Source organism: Nyctereutes procyonoides, unplaced genomic scaffold (assembly GCF_905146905.1).
Source record: "Nyctereutes procyonoides isolate TBG_1078 unplaced genomic scaffold, NYPRO_anot_genome, whole genome shotgun sequence".
NCBI lineage: Eukaryota > Metazoa > Chordata > Mammalia > Carnivora > Canidae > Nyctereutes > Nyctereutes procyonoides.
In genome coordinates this window covers 56,893,097-56,916,473 of record NW_026575131.1, presented here as the reverse complement: position 1 = coordinate 56,916,473, position 23,377 = coordinate 56,893,097, and the positions used below count along the sequence as shown (strand labels likewise).

The following is a 23,377-nucleotide window of genomic DNA, read 5'->3' as shown; positions in this document are numbered from 1 at the left end:
GCAGTGGGTCTGGGCCCCACAAACTCTGGGCCGCTGAGAGGTCCCCAGGAGCCACCACGAAACCTGGCCAAGCTGCCCACCACGTAGCTGAGGCCGGCAGCCTCCCGCACCCCAATGCAGGGCTCACACTGTCCCTTGTGACACAGAGAAACCCGAACATTGGGCAGCCCCGGTGGTGCAGCGGTTTGGCGCCACCTGCAGCCCCAGGGTGTGATCCTGGAGTCCCGGGATCGAGTCCCGCGTCGGGCTCCCTGCGTGGAGCCTGCTTCTCCCTCTGCCTGTGTCTCTGCCTCTCTCTCTCTCTCTCTCTCTGTGTCTCTATGAATAAATACAATCTTAAAAAAAAAAGGAAAAAAGAAAGAAACTCGAACATTTCAACGATGCAGACGAGCTCAGAGAGACCGTTTCTAGCACATGCAGCACGCACTGGTCCAAACCCAGACACCCTCACACCGGAGTGTTCGTTCCCGGCACGTGTGTAGCTTTTGTTTTAATATTATTTACAAAATAGGAGATCCCTGGGTGGCGCAGCGGTTTGGCGCCTGCCTTTGGCCCAGGGCGTGATCCTGGAGACCCGGGATCGAATCCCACATCGGGCTCCCGGTGCATGGAGCCTGCTTCTCCCTCTGCTGTGTCTCTGCCTCTCTTTCTCTCTCTCTCTGTGTGACTATCATTAAAAAAAATTTTTTAAATATTTACAAAATAATAATAATTATTATTATTATTTACAGAATATTATTTCTGTGTTTTAAATAGACGCCACACCCCACACAGGGCTCGAGCTCACGACCCCGAGATCAAGGGCCGCACGCTCTACCCGTTGAGCCAGCCAGCCACCCCTACATACTCACTTTTTAAAAACTGGCATCGTGGGGCACCTAGGGGCTCCGCTGGGTGACGCCTCTGCCTTAGGCTCAGGTCGTGATCCCAGGGTCCTGGAATCAAGTCCCACAAGGGGCTCCCTGCTCAGCGGAGAGTCTGCTTCTCCCTCTGCCCCCCCCCCTTTGCTGGTGCTCTCTCTTTGTCAAATAAATAAAATCCTAAAAAAGAATAAAATAAAACTACCATCATGTGCCACCGGGTGGCTATCAGTAAACCGCCCGGCTGTTGGTGTTGGCTCAGGTTTTGATCTCAGGTCGTGATCTCAGGGTCATGATCTCAGGGTCATGATCTCAGGTCATGATCTCACGGTCGTGATCTCAGGGTCATGACCTGGAGCCCTGTGTCGGCCTCTGTGCTCGGTGTGGAATCTGCTTGAGATTGTCCTCCTCCCCCCACCGCTCCTCCCCCTGCTTGCTCGTTCTCTCTTTCATATAAATAAATGTTAAAAATTACCGCCGTCGTCCGCGAACACCTGAACATCGCGCTTCGTAAGCCGCACTTTCTTTTCCCTTAAGTGTATGTTACAGTTTGGTGGTTCCTGAAAAGCTAAACATAGAAGGACTCCGTGCCCACCACTGCCAACCCTACACGTGAACGTCCAAAAATTGACTGTGGTGTTGTTTGCCCGTATCCATGAATATACTAAAAATGATTGAATTGTACCCTTTAAACGAAAGTATTGCAGGGGGTCTTGGGTAATTCAGTTGGTAAAGTGTCCAACTCTTGATTTCGGCTCAAGTCATGATCTCGGGGCCCTGGAATCAAGCCCCGTGTCGAGCTCCCTGCTCATTGGAGGGTCTGCTTATCCCTCTCCTACTCCCCCTGCTTGCGCACTCTCTCTCTCTGTTAAATAAATAAAATCTTAAAAAAAGATTCTCTCTTCCTCTGGCCCCCCGCCCAAAATAAACAAAATTTTAAAAATAAAATAAATGAGGGATCCCTGGGTGGCGCAGTGGTTTGGCACCTGCCTTTGGCCCAGGGCGCGATCCTGGAGACCCGGGATCGAATCCCACGTCGGGCTCCCGGTGCATGGAGCCTGCTTCTCCCTCTGCCTGTGTCTCTCCCTCTCTCTCTCTCTCTCTCTCTCACTGTGTACCTATCATAAATAAATAAAAATTAAAAAAAAATAAAAATAAAATGAGAATATTGCATAGTATACAAACTCTGAACAAACCTGTCACAAAATATTAGTTCGAAGATACAGATAGAGAATAAATGTATTCTTCAGAATATACATTTGCTATAAATATAATACATAGCATAAGGTACATAGAGAAACACATGAAATTAGGTATAGCAAAATATATGTTTATAAATATCTAAGTATATCAAATGTATATAACACAGAATATTTTATTAACACATAGTATAAATACAGATATTAAAAATATACAAGAAAGAAAAGATCCAAAAAAAAAAAAAGAAAGAAAAGATCCAGTAAGAAATAGGCCTGTATACAGTAAGTTTCCTCAGTGAACATCCGTTGCTCTTGGGTTTATTATTATTTTTTTAATTTTATGTATTTATTCATGAGACACACAGAGAGAGAGAAAGAGAGAGGCAGAGACACAGGCAGAGGGAGGAGCAGGCTCCACGCAGGGAGCCTGATGTGGGATTCGATCCCGGGTCTCCAGGATCACGCCCTGGGCCGAAGGCAGGTGCCAAACCGCTGGGCCCCCTGGGTGCCCCTTTATTTATTTATTTTTTAAATCATTTCTATGCCGACCGTGGGGCTCAGACTCACAAGCCCGAGACGAAGAGTCACCTGCCCCATGGCCGAGCCCCCGGGCGCCCCACGGGTCCCGTATTTAGCCACTGAAATTCGGTAGAGCCGCAGACAACCTCGGCCACGGAGCAGGGGCCATGCGGGTGGGAAACCGCATCCGCGCCCTCGCAGTCAGGCCTCGGCTGCGGCTCCGCTTGTCCCCACCCCGAAACCCTCGAGGAGACCTTTGTCGTGTGCGACGAAGCTGCTGCGGGTGGGCAGGCGGCGTCAAGGAGCTCGAAGCCGGGAGGTGTGCGCCGCTGGAGGCTGGAGATGAGCCCTGCGCGGCTGTGTCCCCCGTCCCCGGCGGAGCTGCCCGATGCCACCGGCGGCCTGCGCTCTGCTGGGCCACGGGGCGGGCCAGGCCTCCTGGGCCGTGGTGGGACCCGGGGGGCCGGTGGGGGGGGCCGCTCCTCTGCTCTCGCCCGCTGCTCGCTCCCAGGAAGGGCCAGGCCGGACGTGACAGGACGAGGCTGAGCTCCTTCTTTTCTTACTTTTCAGCATTTTATTATGGGAATAGCCAGATGCGCAGAACAGTCGAGGAACTTCTGCCGCGGACCCCCCACCCCCGCCCCGCCTGCCCAGCCCTGTGTCTGCGGCTCCGTCTCACTTACTAAATTTTGTTTTAATTTTTTAAAATTTATTTATGATAGTCACAGAGAGAGAGAGAGAGAGAGAGAGGCAGAGACACAGGCAGAGGGAGAAGCAGGCTCCATGCACCGGGAGCCCGACGTGGGATTCGATCCCGGGTCACCAGGATCGCGCCCTGGGCCAAAGGCAGGCGCCAAACCGCTGCGCCACCCAGGGATCCCTAAATTTTGTTTTAAAGGCGGATGTCGGGGATCCCTGGGGGGCTCAGTACTTGAGCACCTGCCTTCGGCCCAGGGTGTGATCCTGGGGTCCCGGGATCGAGTCCGGAGTCGGGGTCCCCGCAGGGAGCCTGCTTCTCCCTCTGCCTGAGTCTCCACTTCTCTCTCTCTCTCTTGAATAAATACATAAAATCTTTAAAAAAAAATAAGATAAAGGCGGATGTAGAGATTGCAACACTTCGGCATGAACTAGGGATCCACGCGCTTGGCTGAAGTCCACATGGTCACACGTCACCCGTGGCTGAGCCTGGGCTGGGGCTCCCTTCACTCCACGTGGGAGCCCCCCGGGGCCCTGTGACAGGTCACCACCACTTTAGTGGCTTCAACCCACAGGGATTGGTTATCTGATGGCTCTGGCCTCGGAAGTCCTAAAACCCAGGCGCGAGCAGGACTGGTCACCCCTTCATCCCCCCCAGGGCCCCAGGAGGACCAGCTCCTAACCCCCCACCTTCCAGACGCATCAGCTCCGTGGCCTGTGGCCCCTCCTCCGTCCTCACCACCAGTAGCGCAGGGTCTGCCCGTCTCTTGGGCTCCCACCCTCTCGGGAGGACCTGGTGAGACGCCGGGCCCCCGGGAACCCAGGGTCACCCCCACCCTGGGGCCTTCACTTGCTCCCCTCTGCAAGACCATGTGAGGTGATACATCCTAGAAGCCCTCCCTGACACCCCTCTTTCCTACTCTGTGGTCTGGGGGGATCCGTCACCTCTCACAGACGCCTGTTCCAGCAAGGCCAGCCTGATGGGACTCTCGGTCCCCAGCAAGCCCAGCCCGGGCAGGCGGCCCTGAGCCCCGGTGCTGACGCTCAGCCTCTCCCCCATCCCCGCCGTGGTCCTCGGAGAGGGGACGCGTCCTTCCTCACAGACGCAGCATCTGCAGGTGTACCCGCAGCGGTGCTGTGGTTGGCACGACGGGGGCAGCTGTGGCATCGAGCACTAGGGACCAGAGGTGACTGGGCCCCAGACCTGCCCGGCCTGCCCGGGCAGAGTGGGGACGTGTTCCTGCCCGAGGACCTGGACACCGCGCAGTGCCCGGGATCCCGCAGCTGGATGAGATCTGGAAACACATTCGGACCCGGCCTCGGCGCCTACGGTCTCAGTGAGGGCGGGCGCCTCGGTCCCCTCCTGGCACCCGCAGCCGGTAGCACGGCCGCAAATATCCCTCCTGCCTCCCCGGGCAGAGGGAGCACCCCCAGGCCCGGGGCCCACCCTTCCAAAGAGGACGAGGGAGACTAGGGCTGCTGCTCTCACATCCCTGCCCTGCGCTGGGCGCCCTCAGATGCTCTGCCCTACCTGACCCCCGACGCACCCCCTTTTCTCTCTGAGCGCTGATTTTCTGCAAGCTGCTGAAACTCGTTTTTTACCAAGAGGCTATGCTTTCCCCCCTTTCCACCCCCAAGGATTCCAAACTAAAGAGCACTCGGGCCAGCAACCTGCAATGCCTGTCATCGAAGAAGGGACGGTCTTGGGTTTCTGGCAGGACATCTCACCCCACCAGGTTCCTCCGGGGGGCGGGCCCCACACGCTCTCCAACCCACCAGCGCTGGGGGGCAGCTGTGACCTCTGTGGCTTTCTGACCTCATGGGGGGGGGGGTAAACACCACATGACCACGTGACCAGCGGCAGCTCTGGATTCTGGATTCTTGGCCCAGAATCACCGGTCTGTGCCAAGTGCCGGGGAGCCATCAAGACGCAAAACCCCCGCAAAACAACGCATTTCACAACCCGGAGAAGCCGGGGCCTACGTTATAAGGAAGGCAGCAATCCTACAAGTAGTGAGGACAAGGAAGCAGCACCCTGGGGTGGGGGGCCGCAGGGAGCCTTCCCCGTGAGACCGGGCGCCTCTGCGCCACGATTCAAAACCATCGGAAAGTTAAGAATTCACTTGCTTTTACTTTGCGCCACGAGCTGCAGTTGTAAACAAAGTCAGGGATTCAATATTCTTTCCCAGGAACATTCCCGGGTTGCACCCCGCCTTAGGCTCTTGAGTTTTTGCGGAGTTTTCCCAGTGTACACACGGAACCGTAGGTAAGACCCTGTACTTGGAAGTAGCGAGCGGTGAGGGGGAGCGCGGCCCCCGCCAGGGGGTTCCCAGACACACAGGGACTCGGCCGTGTTTGCAGAGTTAGCTTCTGAGGGTTTTGCAATCATTCAAGGTCCTTTTGGGGAAAGTGTGTGTCTGTAGCCCAAGTGGACACAGCAGATTGAGATAAAAATGAGATGAAAACAAGGCGGGAGTTGTGACAACAAAAAACCATACAGGAGTTGCCTCAGATCTACCCGCTCTCGGCCTCGGTGCCCGGAATGTAAAACCAGAGAGGAGGCAGGTCCTGGTCGGTGGGTGCGGGGTCGGCGGGCTTCGCTCGGCCTTCAAGGGCTGGGACTCCTGCCCGAGGGGACTGCGTCCACTGGGGAGGGTCCGCGTCCACCCGGGAGGGTCTGCGTCCACCGGGGAGGGTCTGCGTCCACCGGGGAGGGTCCGCTGCCACGGTGGAGGGTTCGCGGCCACCCGGGGAGGGTCCTCGTCAACCAGGGAGGGTCCGCGTCCACGGGGGAGGGTCCGCGGCCCCGGGGGAGGGTCCGCGTCCACGGGGGAGGGTCCGCTTCAACCAGGGAGGGTCCGCGTCCACCCGGGAGGGTCCGCGTCCACGGGGGAGGGTCCGCGTCCACGGGGGAGGGTCCGCTTCAACCAGGGAGGGTCCGCGTCCACCCGGGAGGGGCCGCGTCCACGGGGGAGGGTCCGCGTCCACGGGGGAGGGTCCGCGTCCACCCGGGGAGGGTCCGCATCCATGGGGGAGGGTCCGCGTCCACGGGAGAGGGTCCGCGTCCACGGGGGAGGGTCCGCGTCCACCGGGGAGGGTCCGCGTCCACCCGGGGAGGGTCCGCGTCCACGGGGGAGGGTCCGCGTTCCTGTGCGAGCAGGAGGGTGGTTGGCTAAGCCAGGGCGCGACACGCACGATTTCACTAACTCCGCGTATCCTCCATACAGAACCTTCTCCCCGCAGAGGGGGCTCTGGGACCCCTGCCCGCGAGTACGGGGCCTCTGTCGCCCCCGGCCGCCCGGGGGGGGGGTCCCGCTGGGGACAGGGACCCTGGCGACAGTGACAGGGGCCACGGCGCAGACGCGGCCCCCGCCAGGCCCCGAAAGCCCGCGGAGCCCCCAGGCCCGGCTGATGGGGGCGGGGCGCGCGTCGGGTTCCGGACGCCACGGCGCCCCGCCCCCCGCGCGCCCACTGAGCGACGCCAGGAGGGGGGGGGGGCCGAAGGGGAAGGGGGCGGGGGCCCCCGAGGCCACGCCCCACGCGGCCCAATCCACCAATCGGACGCCGAGGGGGCGGGCACGCCTGCATTTCCCGGGGGCCCCGAGGCCCCGCCCCCTCGCGCGGCCTCGTTCCAGGCGGCGTGGGGGCGTGGCCCGGGCGCGGCGCCTATAAAGGCGGGCGGCGGCGGCGGCGCCATTTTGCGAACGGCGAGCAGCGGCGGCGGCGCGGAGAAGCGCAGCGGAGGTTTTCTGGTTTCGGACCCCAGCGGCCGGATGGTGAAATCCTCCCTGCAGCGGATCCTCAACAGCCACTGCTTCGCCAGAGAGAAGGAAGGGGATAAACCCAGCGCCACCGTCCACGCCGCCCGCGCCATGCCGCTCCTCAGCCTGCACAGCCGCGGAGGCCGCAGCAGCGAGAGGTGAGCGCCCCGCCCCCGCCCGAAGCTTCCAGAAGGGCCGCCGCGCAGGCCCGCGGGGAGCCGGCCGCGGAGGTGCCGGGGCGGGCGGCCACGGTCCGGCGGCGCCTCGGGGGCCCGGCGGGGGGGCCGAGGCCGAGTCGGGTCGGGGGCCGGGGGTCGGCCGCGGGCCCGGAGGGAGCGGCGCCCCGAGACCCCCGAGGACGCGCGGAGCCCGGGGCGCCACGTAGGCGGCGGCGGGGCCTTCCTGGGGGGCCGCCCCCCCCCCCCCCGCGGGCTCCGGGCCCCGCGCTCCCCGACGACGCGCGCCTGCGGCAGGTGCCCGGGTCCCGGCGGGCGGGGACGCCCCGCGGACGCCGCGCTGGGCCCGGAGACGACGGGCCGGCCTGGGGGGGCCCCGGCGCGAGCCGTGCAAAATGGAGGCGGCTTCGGGGCCTGTTTACACTGCGCAGCAAATGGCTGCTGGCGCTGCCGGGCGCGCCGATTGTGAAAACCTCCCTCGGGGCCGCGGCTGCCGCGATGACGCAACCCCGAGGCCGCGGGGAGGGCGCGGGAGGGGCGCCGCAGGCGAGGGAGGCCGCGGGGCCGGGGCCGCTGCCCCCCGAGCGGGCGCCGGGCTGCGGGGGGAGAAGGGGAAGTCCGCGCGGGCGGAGTGGGAAACGGGAAGTGGCTGCGAGCACCGGAGGGGTCGGCGCGGGGGTGAGGGCGGGGGGCAGGGCGGCGCTGGCCGGGGCCCTGACAGGCGGAAGCGGCGGGGTCCCCCGTGTAAACAGCCGCCCGTGGTGGTGGGGGGGCGGGGGGCTCCGGGGGCGCCTCTCCGGGCTGAGCGCCCCGTTTCTCGCAGTTCCAGGGTGTCTCCTCACTGCTGTAGTAACCTGGGTCCAGGGCCTCGGTGGTGCTCCTGATGTCCCTCACCCACCCCTGAAGATCCCAGGTGGGCGAGGGAATAGTCAGAGGGATCACAATCTTTCAGCTAATTTATTTTACTCTGTAAGTAACCCCCGTTTCTGGCTGGGGTGGGGGTGGGGGGGTCGGGGCATGCACCCGTGTGCACCTGCCTTTCAGCCCCAGGGCTTTAACTCCACTGCAGGGTGGGGGGTGCCCGCCGAGGTCTGGACGTGGCGGGAGCCCCTGCCCGAGCCCCCTTCCCGCGTCCAGACAGCAGTGTGCTGGGTGTGGGGATGGGGGGTTCTCTCATTCCTTTTCTGGGTTTTGCAAAAGTGTTGGCTGTGGGGAGACTTGGCAGGTGTCTGGGGTGCGGATAGAGCGCTCTCCTCCTGCAGGATAATCGGCTGAATGTAACAGAGGAACTAACGTCTAACAGCAAGACGAGGATTCTGAACGTCCAGACCAGGCTCACGGGCTCCAAACACATTAACTGGAGAGCGGTGCTGAGCGGCGGCTGCCTCTACATCGAGATCCCAGGCGGCGCCCTGCCCGAGGGCAGCAAGGACAGGTGAGGGCGGGGCTGGGCTGCCCGCCTGGTTGCGGGGTGTGGGGGGGTTTCTTTCTGCACACTGAGCAGCGGTTCCTGGGGGACTCTGACCCTGGTCGCGGGGGCGCTGTGTGCTCCCTGGGAATGAGGCCGCGGGTCCCTGGCGGGCAGGTGGGGCTGACTGTGGCCCTTCAGCTTCGCAGTTCTTCTCGAGTTCGCGGAGGAGCAGCTGCACGCCGCCCACGTCTTCATTTGCTTTCATAAGAACCGCGATGACAGAGGTAGGGGCTGCAGAGGGGAGGGCTGGACCCTGGGTGGTGGAGCCTTGGGGTGCGGGGGGGGGGGCACAGGGCTCGGCCACAGGTGCCAGGCAGGCGCAGAGCCCAGGGTCCCGGGGGCCCCGCGGCTGCTCTAACTGCCTTTTCTCCACAGCCGCCTTGCTCCGGACCTTCAGCTTTTTGGGCTTTGAGATTGTGAGACCGGGGCATCCCCTTGTCCCCAAGAGACCCGACGCTTGCTTCATGGCCTACACGTTTGAGAGAGAGTCTTCGGGAGAGGAGGAGTAGTGGCAGTGCCGCCTGCGGCCCTTGTGCTCTGCCGCCGCCGGAGCCCTGGACCGCGGTCCCTTTGCCTGTTGTGCTTTGTGCGGGTGGCGGACCGACGGCTGCGCTGGGGGCGCCAACCGCAGGCCTGCTCATCTCTGCTGGGTTTGTCCGCATGTTGTAATTGTGCAAATAAACGCTCACTCCAAATTAGCGGTATATTTCTTGAAGTTTAATATTGTGTTTGTGATACTGAAGTATTTGCTTTAATTCTAAATAAAAGTTTATATTTTACTTTTTTATTGCTGGTTTAAGATGATTCCGATTGTCCCTGTATTTGGAGGAGGAGTTTCTTATTTGAAGGCTCTTGGAAATCTTAGGTCTCTTACCTTGAAAAGATAGGTGTTAATCTACCCTTCTAGTGCTCTGAAAACTGAATAAAAGTGATGACACCTCCAAGACTGTGTTGGCTCAGTGGTGTTCCCCCGGCCCCCCCACCCCACCCCGGGGGGCTGCAGAGCTTGGGGGTGGGGGGGATGTCCTGAGCTTCCTGACCCCCTCACTTATCACTTCTCCTGACCCTGCCTCATTTTCCCAGCGGTCCTTGGTCCTTTCCAGGGGTGGGGGGTGGAGCGTGGCTCTGGGTGTCAGGCTGCCCCACCCGAACCTGGGCCTCCTGCTCCCCTGCTCTGGCGTCTTTTTGGTGCCCTTATCTGGGACGCCAGCCATGGCTGCTGGCAGAGTTCCCTCTGCTTGCCCTGGGCTGCGACCTGTGCCCCAGGCCTGCTGCCTGGGACTTGTGTGGGGTGTCTGGTCCTGCGCCCCCCGCTTTAGCACCTGTGTAGGCCCCGTGTGCACAGCGGCCCCTGGGGAGGGCCTTGTGGGGCGGTGCTGGGACAGGAGCTCCAGCAGGGGCCACAACTGGAGGGTGGGCGGAGGAGGGGTCCTCCGGTGGGCTGGGGTCAGGCCCCCCCCCCAAGGCTACGTTGGGCAGGGCCGCAGCGCCACCTGCTGGCCACATCTGGGCGCATGGCCAGAGGTTCACACCCAGGCCTGGGCTGGGTGGGGGTGGGAAAGGGCATCTTCTATGGGGCAGGAAAAGAACCCATAGGGATTGGGGAGTATCGGGCTGGGGCGCGATGTTGCCTGAGGACGGGGCCGGCCTTCAAAGTCCGAAGACGCAGAGCTGCACAACCCTCCAGCCTGGGGGGAGTCAAGGCTGGACAAAGGGCTTTGGAGTTGGGGTATTGAGGGATGACTAGGAGTGTGAAGCCCACGAGGAGAGGGGAGGGTGCTCCTCTGCAGGCCAGGAAGCTCCAAGGGTGGGCAGTGTGGCCGGCAGGGTTGGCCGGGGCTTGGGGAACCTGGGGAGGAGCCCACTGTATCCTGGGTCCTAAGGAGCCAGGGGGGGACGTTTGAGCAGCCCAGGAACCTGTCATACCTGCGGGCTAACCGTGACGGGGGCGGGGAAGTGAGGGCCGTGACTGGAGGCCCTAGGCAGGCGCAGTGGGACCCTTCAGGGGTCGTGTGTTCCTCAGCGGTGTAAACGAGGCCCTGTTCTGTCCCTCTGGTTCCCCCGTGCGTCGTCCTTGCCGGTTTATGCCGCCGTCCCGTGTGCACGTCGACACCTGCTGTGGGTTCAGCCTGGCTTCCCCCCTCGGGAACCCACAGCCTGGAGGGGAGGTGGTCAGGTGGCCGCCCCCAGGTGCCGACAGGTGCTGGGGGCGGGGGCGGGCGCGGGCGACAGGAGGCGGAGCCACGGGGCCCAGGAGCGGCAACTTTATTTGCTTGGACAGAAGAGCCACGCGAAGGCCTGGCGGCTGCACAGAACCAACTTTCACAGAAGGGCAGCGAGGAGGCCGCGGAGGGTGGAGCGCGGGGAAGCGAGGCCACGCTCGGGCGTCTCAGGTCCTAGGAGCGTCCCCTCCCCCAGGGACCCCAAGCAGGTCCTGACAAGGACGCGCTCAGAATGACCGGCACCCTCAGCACAAGGGGTGCTCCGGGGCCAGACACGGAGGCCGCGTCCACCTTCTCGGGAGGACGGTGCGCACCAGAGTCCAGCGCGGCCAGCGCAGCCTCACGCCTGCTGGAAGGTCCTGGCATCGGAAAGCCTCGGGACACGCCGGGCCCCGCTCTCCTGGGGAGGCCTTGGGCCTAAGTCCCTGGTGTAGAAGCAGGAGTGGGGGCGCTGGAGAGGAGGTGCCCTCCTTCCGGCCCCGTCTGGAAGAGGCTGTCCGCTCGCTCAGGGAGGCCCTGTCCGTCGGGGTGTCAGTCCCACAGCAGCGCCAGGGCGCGGCCCACGGAGGCCTCGGTGGCCTCAGCCAGGTACTCACAGCACAGCCAGTCCTCCAGGCCCGGCGCCTCCCCGGCCGAGGCCCGCTCCGCCAGGTGCAGCACGAGCAGCGCGCGGCGCACCTGCAGCCACGGCCCCAGCGGGGCTCCCTGGCGGTGCAGCTCGGGCCCGGGCCCCCAGAGCAGCGCCTGCAGCGCACCCCGCGCCTGGGCGGCCGAGGGCCGGGAGCGGCCCAGCCGCGCCGCCAGAGCCTCCAGGCCCGCAGCCAAGGGGGAGGCGCAGGGCTCCGCGGGGCCGAGTAGGGCGCGGAGCAGGCGGCCCAGCTGCAGCGCGTGGGCGCCCGGGGGGCCCGGGGGCCGAGGGCGGACGCGGCCAAAGTCGGCCAGCAGCAGGCGCGGGGGCCCGGCGGCCGCACAGCCCCGGGGCGCCACCAGCAGCAGGTTCTCGGGCCGCAGCTCGGCCAGGGCGGCGCCCCGCGCCTCCAGGTGCTCCAGGGCTGACGTCAGCTGCAGCAGCAGCACGGCCACCACCCAGGGGAACTCCTCGGGCCGCTGCCGCCTGCCCGCCTCCGCCAGCCATTGCGTCACCGTGAGCTCGGGCACCTCGGCCGCCAGCACCACCGGGCCTCTCCAGGGCACGTCGGGCAGCGCGCCCTCGGGCACCGGGCCGCACAGGCCCTGCAGGTTGAAGTGCGGGGCGAGCGAGGCCTGCAGCTGCAGGCCCCAGGGGTGGGGCTCCTCCGCTCCGGGCTTGGACACCTGAGGGGCAAAGGGGGGCCATCAGGGCCTGACCGCGGGGAGCCCGCCCAGCGCTACCCGCCCCCGCGGCGCTTCCGGAGCCCAGTGGCCGCGTGGCCTCCAGGAGTTAGATGTTCATTCGGATGCCTGTCGCCGTGTCGCCGCGATTTCAAGGAAAGCCGCGCTGAGGAGCACAGTGTTCGGGGGTCAAAATGCTGCCCGCCAGAGGCGCCAGGGACAGGGCAGCTCAGGTGCCACGGCCGGCCTGTCCAGTAGGATTACGACTCAGGCCACCGTGTAATTAAACATTTCCAGTAGCCACATGTGGAAATTGATAAGAAGTGTGAACATGATTTTCTTTTTTTTTTTTAAGATTTTATTTATTTATTCATGAGAGACACAGAGAGAGAGAGAGAGAGGCAGAGACACAGGCAGAGGGAGAAGCAGGCTCCCTGCAGGGAGCCGATGTGGGATTTGATCCCGGGTCTCCAGGATTGCGCCCTGAGCCGAAGGCAGGCGCCAAACCGCTGAGCCACCCAGGGATCCCTACTTTTTTTTTTTTTAACATAATTTTCATACTCTGTTTTATTTGACCCCATATACCTAATAGGTTACCATGCAACGGTTGTGGGCGTAGATAAAAGCTATCCCTGAGATGTTTTACATTAGGGTTATTTTTTGACACTAATAGATTAGTCTTCGAGACCCAGGAATAGTTGATGGTGAGGGCACATCTCAGTTGGAACCAGCCCCATATCGAGTGCTCAGAAGTGACCCGGCCAGCGACTGCCCTTCTGGACAGTGAAGCTCCTTCTAGAAGGTCAGGGGAGCATCAGCTCTGGAAATTACATTACAACCACCTGGGGGACGCTGTTTTTAAAAATACACCCCCAGGGCCTTCCCAGCTGGAGCCAGGATCCAACTGTCTCCGAAACGCACAGCCAGCAACAAGGGTCTCCCTCCGAGCTCCAGGTGTAAAAACGGGCCCCTATTCGCACATGTTGTCAAATGGGTGAGGATCCTCCAAAATGCTGATGCGTCTGACGCGGGGTGCTAGGTTTAGTACGAATCTTTTCTTTTCCTCCCCTGAATGGCACATAAAAATGGAAGGATCTGGGGCGCCTGGGTGGCTCAGAACCTCTGCCTTCGGCTCAGGGCGTGATCCCGGGGTCCTGGGATCGAGTCCCACGTCGGGCTCCCTGCATGGAGCCTGCTTCTCTCTGCCTGTGTCTCTGCCTCTCTCTTTCTCTCTCTCTTTCATGAATAAATAAAAATAAAATATTTTTTAAAAAATGGTAGGATGTTATGACAAATATGGTGATAGTTGCACTGTAAAGTCAGTGTGGCGATTGGGTGGGTAAAGGCGCCTTGAAGTCAGCGGGGCTCAGGGCGCCCAGATGACATGTGGACGGTCGCAGGGTAGTTAAGTGGTGGCGGTCAGCTGGCTGCGGCGGGTGAGCTCGGGGGCCGCCTGGCGCCGCCACGGTTCACTGCAGAACGAGTTAAAGTGCAGATTCCTGGGCTCCTGGGAGGCGTGGGGGGTTGGGACGCGCAGGCGCTTCGCGTGTCCACGGCCCCACGCTTCAGGCACGTGGTTCCGGGGCCGAGCGTGTTAGTTGGCGTTAGTTGCAGAGTAAGCGGGTCGGCCAAGCTGCACCGCCCCGTTAGCCCCAAGCTGGGAAACTGGGGAGGCGCCCAAGGAGGCGGGCGGTGGCGGGGCTCACCTTGGCGGCCAGCATGTGCCACGCCTCGTCGCCCACCCGCACCATGCGGTAGTAGAGGGCGTCCCCGCTCTCCACGCAGGGCGAGCGGTCCAGGAGCCGGAAGCCGTGGCCGGGTTGGCAGGGGCCCGGGTGGCCCCCCAGCAGCCGGGCCCGGAGCCGAGCCCGCACCGCGCGGACCCCCTCCAGCTGCCGCGCCTCCAGCATGGTGCGCATGGCCTCGGGCCGGTGCAGGTCGTACCAGGGGGCGCCCAGCGAGGTGTCCAGGGAGCCAAAGCGCGGCTCTGCAGGGGGACAGGCTGACCAAGCTTTGTCACTGGCCGCCTGGCTCTCGTCCACACTGTGGGACCCCAGGAAAGGCCTCCGAGGCTGCCCAGCCGGAGCCGGGGCAGGGCTGGCGCTGGGGACCCTGTGCGTGGGCAGGGAGCGGGTCCTGCACAGCGTCTTCTTGGGCAGGGGCGGGGGCAGGGGCTGCGGGTCGGTCGGGGGGGGCCCAGGTGCCCGGGGGCGGCAGGCCTTGGAGGGCAGCAGCTGGGCGCGGACCTCACCTGCAGGGAGGAGCACGGAAGAGGGTGAGGACCCGAGCGTGGCCCTGGGCACCCGTCTCCACCCCTCGGCCGGGACTGCCCGGTCTGCCGAGTGAAGAGAATGCTAGTGGCCCGCGCCCCGCGGGCTACGGAGGCCGCCCCCAATTCACAGGGGAGGGGGCAGGAGCGATGCATCAGAAGCCGAGAAGTGTCCGGCCCACGCCCGGCAACCCCGGGTCCCTGCGTGGCGCTGGCCACCTGACCGCACCTCTGTGAACTCCGGCTTCCTCATTTTTTACACGCCATCATCCCAGCTTTTTTCCCCTTTTTAGCAGCGTTTTATGAAAGGTGGGGAACCGGCCGCTAGAAGGGAGCTCAGCTGCCCTCAGGCAGAGGGTCCCCCGCCCCGCCGGCCCGCGTCCCCCAGCCGGGCCCCGGGGGCTCACCGAGGTTGCTGTAGGTGGGCTGAGTCGGCCAGGTGGGGGCGTCAGGCCCGGGGGTCCCAGTCGGTGGCTCAGGGCTGCTCATGCTGGCCGGGGTGGCGAGCGGGGCGGGGACCTAGGTGCGAGTGGGGGGCAGTCTCCGTCTCCTTCCCACCCTTGACCTGCTGGAGGTCCTGGGTCGGCCCGCCGCCCTCTCTGGGCTCCCTTCCTGGCGGGGGAGGCAGGGAAGTCACCCCTCAATCTTTCAGGAAGGACCCTGTGCTTTTGTGACGTGGACAGAACAGAATGTCGAGGGTGAGGGTGGACCATGGGGGGTGGGGAGGCAGGACGGCACCCAGGGACCCGCACAGGGGCACCTCCTTCCCAGAGCTCAGCAGCTGGGACCCCCACCCTGCCCCGCCCGCCCTCCAGGTGCTGCCTCTGGCCACTCCCGGCCCCAGCACCCCCCGGGGGCCCTACCTGCAGGACTGGAGTGACCAGGGTGGGGGGTCCTCCGGGGAGCTGCCGCCCGGGGCCTGCCAGGCTGACCTGTGGCCCGCGGCCGCCCGGAAGCACTGTGCAACCGTCAGACCGCAGGGAGGGGGGTGCTCGCTGCATCACTTCCCCCCGCCTGCCCGCAGAGGACGCCTCCCTCGAAGATGGGAAGGGAATTCCAGGCAGAGGGCTCGCCGCCCGCCGTGGCCCTTGAGCTGGGGGACAGGGGGCTGTGACACGGGGACGGTCCCAGAGGTCACACCCGGGGGGTCAGGGGGGAGACTCCGCATGCTGGGCTCCCCCCCGGGGCCAGGGCAGGGAGCCCCGGGCACGCTGGGCAGCGAGACCACCACCAGGGCGCCTCTTTCCTGCGTGGCTTTCGTGGCTTTCCTTCCCCCTCTGCGGGGGGCGGAGATCGGAGAAGCCCCGGAGCCCGCTGCCCGCCGCCCGCCGCCCGCTGCCCTCGCCGCCCCCCACCCACCGGGGCCTCCTGCGCCCTGGGACGGTTGGTAGATGACGATTGCCACACGTGGAAAAGCAAGGACCCTGCACATCCAGGGGCCCCGACGCCTGCGCTCCAGCTGTGTCTGGGCTGGAGGCTCGCCGGGCCGGGCTGAGGGTGTGAGGGGTGCCCCAGCTCCGAAGGGAGAAGCAGGAGCCCCCCGTGTGCGCGGCCGCAGCGGCATGTTTGCATCGCAGCTGGGGCATGTTTGGGGCTGGATTTCCCTCCCTGCGCCCCCTCTTTCCCTTTGGGGCACTGAGCCCAGAGAGGGTAGGGAATCCATGCGGGGTCACACAGCCGGCCCAGGCGTGGTGACAGGTCCTGGGGCTGGTCCGGGGCGGTGCGTGCCCACCAGGCCCTGGGCAGGGGGAAGCAGGTTAAGCCACTTTGTGAACGTCTCCCACACCCCCCGCCCCTGCCCTCCGGCCACATTTTGGGCAAAACTGACCTGCTGACCCCGTGGCATTTCCAGCATGCGGTTCCCTAACTTGATCCCGTATCTTCTGTTTTCGGGTGCTCAGCTCCCAGAAAGGATAGAATTGACGCTCTCCGGCCTTAATCGGCGGGGCGCCCCGTGACTGGGTGGCTTTGGAACCACGCGACGGGAGGCAGGGTGCGGGTTCCCAGAGGAGGGACGGATTCCACAAACTCCGGGCCCCAGGCAGGGTGGCAGGTGCCGGGGACACGGCCTCCTCGACGCCCACACGTCTGCTGGCTCTTCCCGTCGTGAGGCCCTTGGGGCTGCCCAGCCAGCTCCTGGCTCTGCCCGCGGTTCGGGGAGACGCATGCAGGGCAGGCACCCGGCTCGGAATGGAAGGCGAGGCCAGAACACCCCACTCTGTGATCAAGGTAAAGGGCCTTTTCGCGTGATCTTTAGGGAACCTTGTTGGCTAACCGCGGCCACCGGCCGCCCGGCTCTTTTTATAAATGAAGTTTTATTAGAACCGGGGCCGGGCAGGGTCATGGCAGGGCAGATCCTATTTTTTATTTAAAAAATGGATGTTGGGCAGCCTGGGTGGCTCAGCGGTTTAGCGCCGCCTTCAGTCCAGGGCGTGATCCTGCAGTCCTGGGATCGAATCCCGCGTCGGGCTCCCGTCACAGAGCCTGCCTCTCCCTCTGCCTGTGTCTCTGCCTCTCTCTCTCTGTCTCTCATAAATAAATAAATAAATAAAATCTTTAAAAAAAGAAAAAAATAAAAGATGGATGTTTTGTTCATTGTGGATCTGGGACGTGAATTAATTTTGTTTATGGAACGTTGATCTGGATGGCTGAGCTCCGGGCATCCGCTCAGATTTTGTGCCTGCGGTGAGGGCCTCACTGCCCCCCGCCCCCCCAGCCTGGTCCCAGCCGGGCTGTGGTGGCCACCTGGCCAAGCGGGGAGTGGGGTGGGGTCCAGGCTGGGACCGGGGTGACACCTCCAGGGACTTCTGCACTCGGGATGGGGCAGGGTGGTGGGCGGGTGGCACGTGGGGAGCCCCCACCTGCCTCGGGGTGGCCTGGCCCCAGATGCTCCCAGGGGCCTCTGCGGGAGGGGAGAGCAGAGTGCACAGCTCACACCCGCTGGGCACCCTGCTGAGGCTCAGGAAGGGGAACGCCTCTCCGCGTGGACCGTGCATCAACGTGGGAGTCGCCCTGGGGCCCCAGGGGGTGGGCACCAGTCCCGCTGACCCACTGTAGACTTTTGAGCTCCAGAACTGTCAACTAGTAAATCTCAGTTGTTTTATTTTTTTTTATTTTTTAAATTTATTTATTTATTTATTTACGATAGTCATACAGAGAGGGGGGGGGGGCAGAGACAGAGGCAGAGGGAGAAGCAGGCTCCATGCACCGGGAGCCCGACGTGGGATTCGATCCCGAGTCTCCAGGATCGTGCCCTGGGCCAAAGGCAGGCGCCAAACCGCTGCGCCACTCAGGGATCCCAATCTCAGTTGTTTTAAACCATTAAGTTTCGTTACCGGAGTCACGGTGTGCGGCCCGGGGTCTCCCTGGAGGCGCGGAAACCTGGTCTGTGCCGCGGAGGAGCGTGGTGCGCGGCCACAGCTGGAGGACGCTGCACACCACTCCCGCTCCATCCCGCAGGGGACATCGAGGCAGGGATCTTCAGCGGCCACCCCACCTCCACCTCCGGGCCTGGGTGTGCCGACCAGACCCGTGTCCTATGTTTCAGGGGGGACCCCATGGACACCCTCTGAGCAGCACCTCCTTGGTTTGGGTCCTTGGTTTGGATGAAGGACCCCTCAGCCCCACCCCAAGCACGAGAGACGGGATTCAGGAAATCCTGGGCCTTGTACCTGGTTTGAACCAGGGAAGGCTCCTCCTGGCTTTGTTGTGGGAGGACCAGGGCTGGGGAAGCTCCCAGGATGGCGTAGAGATTATGCAAATAAGTAAATAAATCTAAAAAAAAAAAAAAAGCTGCCTTTGAGCCCCCAGAAGCAGGGAGACTGCTGGGACCCCCCACCCGCCACCTGGAGTGGGGTGGGGAAGGACAGCTGGGAGACCCCACCTCCCCTCGGCTGGGGACTCTGGGCACATGCCCTCCATCTCCTGACCCCCCGCTTTGCCCATCTGTAAAGTGAGATCCTAAGAGGCCCAGCGCTCAGGCTGTCACCTGTGGGGAAGGAGTTAACGCAGGAGCCGGGAACGGCACTTGGAACAGCACGGGCGCTCCCGACATGCCGCCTGTCAGGCCATCACCGCAAGTCCTTCTGTCCCCACCTGCCCCCTGCCCCTGGTGACTCAGGGCCAGTGCTCGGGCTGGAGCCAGACGGCCCCCTGCCCCCCCAGCCCCACTCCTCCCGTGAGAATTAACAACAACCACTTGAAGTCTGTTATTAAATCGGCTTCATTTTTATTGGATTCCAACCAAATACAGCAGGAGGGGCCTGGGGGGGTCCTGGTTCATGTTGGGATGGGGGTGGGCGGAGGGGGTGGGAGATCCCAATATGCTGCCGTTCTGCAGGTCCCAACGCTGCTGAGAACATGCTCCTCCCGTCGCTGATGATGCTAAAGGCACTTGGATGTCATTTTGAGGGGCCCTTGGGGTTGTCATGGCAACCAAGGTCAGGAGGATGTGAAGGGAGAAAACCAGTCGGTTCTGCCCAACTCGGGTGGAGTCTGGGGTCCCCGGACGCCCCGTTCGGCCGTCGCCACGTCCTGCCACAAGTGGGGCCGAGGCAGGGGCCGAGGCAGGGGTGGCGGCTGCACGCTGTGGGAGCAGGACCAGCCGCGCGGCCCCGAGAACTTCCGCCTGAAGCCTGTGCTCCGAGCCCCCGGGGCCGACCCGGCTTCCTCTCTGGCTCGTCTTGCAAAGACCTTGAAGGATCCAGGATCCAAGTCCACCACCAAGCCCGTCCATGGGCCTGGGCTCCGTATGTGCAGCAGTGGCTTTGACCTGGGGCCTGTTTGACAGAGGAGGATGCCAGGGGGGTCTGGGGGGTCTCCGGCCCCGGCTAAGTGCACACCTGGGCGGGGAACAGACCTGGTTTCCTGGCTTCCTACAGGTCCTTAAGAATACAGTCCTAGGGGCAGCCCGGGTGGCTCAGCGGTTTAGCGCCGCCTTCAGCCCAGGGCATGATCCTGGAGACCCGGGATCGAGTCCCACGTCGGGCTCCCTGCACGGAGCCTGCTTCTCCCTCCTCCTGTGTCTCTGCCCCTCTCTCTCTCTCTCTGGTCTCTCATATATAAATAAATAAAATCTTAAAAAAAAATACAGTCCTAACCTCCTGGTGGATGGCCCACCCCCTACTAGTCAAGGGCTCCCACCCACACTATTTCCTGTGCCCCTTCCTCCAGCGATGGCCGGTCATCTGGCCCAAGTGGAGGGTGGGGGGCAGTCATCAGCCTGGGAGAGGCAGGGTCATGGATGGACTCTGTCTGGTGTCTGAGGATTTCTGTAAAACGTCAGCTCTGGTTGCTTACCCCTAATGATGGGGGAACTCACTACCTGAAGGGTAACAGGGCAGTGACCTCAGGGAAGTTCTTTCTTAACCCGAGCTTCTGTGTGCCCAGCCCTAGTTCTTGCCACCTTCTCCCCAGAGCCCAGGTCCAGACCCCCTGCAGCCTGCACCCCACCCCAGTCTTGTTCTCCCTTGCTGCCCTGTTAGTGCACTGAACAGGACCCCCGGGAAACCCCCCACACTCCCTGGCCTCCGTCTCCACATGCACAGTGGGTCACAGGGCTGGGCACGGCAGGGCTGTACCGGGGCGCATCTGAGGCTGGCTCAGGGGTATGACTGAAGGTCACTCCACCTGCCTTGCTGGAGGGGGGACACCCCAGTAACCATGCTTCTGAGCCAGGGCCAGGGGGGCTGCCCCTCTGGTGTGGCGTGGGCAGAGGAAGGGAGTGGCAGCTGTTGGGGGTGGTGGGGAAGCGAGGGAGATGGCTTCTCCTAGTGGGCAGCCCGCCCTGCTGGGCCAGTGGGTCCCGGGGGGGGGCCTGGGGGTGGGACATGGGCTGGCACGCCGTGTGCTGGGCCCCCAGGGGGCATCACCTCCTTGGGAAGACCTCAGTCCAGCCCCTGAGATTCCCCCAGAGATGGCCAGTGGAGTAGGAGCTGGGCTTGAGCTCCGTGTGTCTCAGGTGTGATCTGTGCATGTCCCAGGTATGAGCTGTTTGTCCTCGGTGTGAGCTGTGCTCTCACGAGAGCCCTGGGTCCCCATGGTGAGCCCTGCAGCCTGGGGCACGTGTTTAGCGTCAGCTAGGTCTAAGCTGTGTGTGTCTCGAGTGTGACTGAATGTCCCGCGTGTGAGCTGCGTATGTCCCGGGTGTGAGCTGTGTGTTTCAGCTGTGGTCTGTGTGTCCCAGGTGTGAGCTGGGTGTGTCCTGAGTGTGAGTGGGTATGTCCCAGGTGTGGGTTGTGCTCTCACGAGAGCCCTGCACACTCCAGGTGAGGTCTGCAGCCTGGGGCACCTGTTTAGGGTCAGCCGGGTGGAGGTGTGTGTGTTCTGTTTTGGAGCTGTGTGTCCTGGGTGTGACCACCTGTGTGCTGATGTGAGGTGTGACCAGTGCAGGCTTTCACGTGCCTCCCCTGGGGGCTGGGCGGCCCCCTACGTCCTGGATGCAGACCTCTGTCCCCGGGTGCACGCTGTGTGTGTGTGTGTGCGGCACCCCCCAGCCACGGGGTGCGAACCCCCCACGGTGAGGGCTCTGGGGTCTCTGAACTCGCACCACACTCCCACCGCACTCAGCTCAGCGACCACAGCAGGGGCAGGAAGACACGGTGAAACCTTTAGAAAATGCTTGAGAAACTATGCAAAAGATGTGTCCTGATGGAAAAACAGCCCCGTGCTCGGGTCTCTACAAAAAAAGGGGACGTTCGGCCGGGAGCGGCGCGGCCTCCGGGAGACGCACAGGTGCCCATCGGCCGGCGGTGGTGGGCGCGGGGTCAGATCATCTTCATGGTGAACTTGCGGGCGCCCCCCTGGCCGGCGGCGGCGGCGGGCCCGTCCACCTTGCGGAAGGAGTACTCCACCGAGAAGTTGTTCTTGTGCTGCCCGCGGCCGCGGCTCCACACGAAGAGCAGCAGGAAGCAGAAGAGGACGACGCCCAGGAAGGTGATGCAGCCCATGGCGGTGGACACCAGGATGGTGGTGAGGTCCAGCGGGAAGCGCACGGCCGCCTGCGTCTCGTTGCGGCCCTCGCTCGGGGTCCGGTTGGCGGCCGGCTCGGGCCGCACGGTCAGCGTGGCGAAGTAGGTGTCGTTGCCGCCCGCGTTGCTGGCCACGCACGTGTAGGTGCCGCTGTCCTGCGGGCGCGCGCCCTGGATCTCCAGCGTGCCCCCGGGCAGCACCCGCGCGCGCCCCGCGCTGGAGGCGGTCACCGCGCGGTGCCGCGGCGTCACCCAGGCCACGGTGGGCGCCGGCTCGCCCTCGGCGCGGCACTGGAAGCGCACGTCGTCGCCCGCGGCCGCCGTGACGCGCTGCAGCCGCCGCTCGCGGATCTTGGGCTTGCGGCACACGAAGTACTCGAAGAGCACCGAGTCGGGCAGGTTGCGCAGCGCGTCGCCGCGGACCTCGGCCGGGGAGGCGCAGGCCGGCAGCCGCCCGTCGAAGTTGAGGGTCTTGCGGCGCTGCACGATCCACAGCAGGCGGCAGTCGCAGGCCAGCGGGTTCCCGTCCACGCGCAGCGTCTCCAGCGTGTTGACCGAGTGGAAGGTGTTCTCCTCCAGCGTGGACAGCAGGTTGTTGGAGAGGTTGAGCAGACGGATCTGCCGCAGCCCCAGGAAGGCCTGCGGCTCCACCACCGCCAGCAGGGCGCCCGCCAGGTGCAGCTCGCGCAGGCGCACCAGGTCTCGGAAGGAGCCGCGCGGCACCGTGCTGATGGGGTTGTGCGACAGGTTGAGGCAGGTGAGGTGGGCCTGGTGGCGGAGCGCGGCCGCGGGCACGGCCGTGATGTTGGTGTGTGTGACGGACAGCGAGGTCAGGTTGAGGCCCTGCAGGCTGCCCGCGGCCACCTCCTCCAGCAGCGGCCAGTTGTCGATCTCGAGGTGCAGCAGGCCCGGGAGCCTGCGGAAGTTCTGGTCCTCCAGGGCGGCGATGGCCAGGTGCCGCAGCCGCAGCGCGCCCAGGCCGCGCAGGTGGCCCAGGGACTCGCCCGACAGCGCCGTCAGGTTGCAGCGCTCCAGGGTCAGCTCCTCGAGCGCCAGCAGCCCCGCGAAGGCCCGGCGCGAGATGAACACCAGGTGGTTGTCGCCCACCTCCAGCCGGCGGAGGCTGCGCAGGTCCTGGAAGGTGTAGTCCAGGAGGATGACCAGCTTGTTCTCGCTCAGGTCCAGCAGCGTGAGGTTGTCCAGGCGCGTGAAGACCCCGGGCGGGATGAGCTTGAGCAGGTTCCCGCGCAGCCGCAGGACGCGCAGGCGCGGCAGGTTGGCGAAGGCGCCGGGCTCCACGTGCGCGATCACGTTCTCGCTCAGGTCCAGCTCCTCCAGCAGCGGCAGGGCGGCCAGGTCGCCGGGGTTCAGGCAGCGGATGCGGTTGCGGCTGAGCTCCAGCAGGCGCGTCTCGGCCGGGATGCCGTCGGGCACGGCGGTCAGTCGGCGCCGGGGACAGGCCACCGCGCGCGTCTGCGCCGTGCACTCGCAGCGGGCCGGGCAGCCGCCGGCGGGGGGTGGGGCCGCGGGCAGGAGCAGGAGCTGCAGGCTCAGGACGCACAGCCAGCAGGTCATGGTGCGGAGCCTGGGCCTAGGGCCGCGCCACCATCCTCGTGGGCACCTGCGGTGGGGGGGCAGCGTTAGCACCGGGGCCGCTTGGCAGTGCGCGCAGGACACATCTATCCCCCGAGGGCCCCCAGTCCCGCTCTGGGGCGCGTGCACCCTAGACCTGGACGCTCGCCCGCGCAAAGGCCTGGACACCCAGGTTCATCGCGGAGGCATGCCTAATGGCTGGAAGGTGGAAACTGCTCAAACGTGCATCCAACGGACACACACACGTCCACCATCCACGGGCACATCCCTTTGGCACCAAAGGGAAGTGCCCACACGCGTAGGACCCTGAGGCCACTACGGGCAGGGAGGGA

The 23,377-nt window shown here is 63.9% G+C and overlaps 3 protein-coding genes across 4 annotated transcripts; 1 reads left to right on the top strand and 2 right to left on the bottom strand.

Annotated features, from left to right (window-relative positions):
* Nucleotides 1–6,971: 6,971 nt before the first annotated feature.
* On the top strand, nucleotides 6,972–9,461 carry OAZ1 (ornithine decarboxylase antizyme 1). Its single transcript, XM_055343695.1, is given in 6 exon segments — nucleotides 6,972–7,193; nucleotides 8,035–8,092; nucleotides 8,094–8,180; nucleotides 8,474–8,646; nucleotides 8,821–8,906; nucleotides 9,058–9,461. Coding segments are annotated over 6 exon segments (684 nt in total). The 5' UTR covers nucleotides 6,972–7,047; the 3' UTR covers nucleotides 9,192–9,461.
* Nucleotides 9,462–11,060: 1,599 nt separating this feature from the next.
* On the bottom strand, nucleotides 11,061–15,410 carry PEAK3 (PEAK family member 3). 2 transcript variants are annotated; one of them, XM_055344436.1, is made up of 4 exons: nucleotides 15,348–15,410; nucleotides 14,892–15,096; nucleotides 13,922–14,466; nucleotides 11,061–12,218 (listed from the first exon to the last, which is right to left on the bottom strand). In XM_055344436.1, the coding sequence occupies exons 2-4, from the start codon at nucleotides 14,971–14,973 to the stop codon at nucleotides 11,436–11,438; spliced, it is 1,410 nt and encodes a 469-aa protein (XP_055200411.1). In that variant the 5' UTR covers nucleotides 14,974–15,096; nucleotides 15,348–15,410; the 3' UTR covers nucleotides 11,061–11,435. The 2 variants fall into 2 exon arrangements, with proteins under 2 accessions (XP_055200411.1, XP_055200412.1); XM_055344437.1 differs by having other exon boundaries at nucleotides 14,892–15,003; nucleotides 15,348–15,380.
* A 5,838-nt stretch (nucleotides 15,411–21,248) lies between these two features.
* LINGO3 (leucine rich repeat and Ig domain containing 3) lies at nucleotides 21,249–23,027 on the bottom strand. Its single transcript, XM_055342737.1, has one exon. It carries the CDS (start codon nucleotides 23,025–23,027, stop codon nucleotides 21,249–21,251), a length of 1,779 nt encoding a protein of 592 aa, XP_055198712.1.
* Between the last annotated feature and the right edge of the window lie 350 nt (nucleotides 23,028–23,377).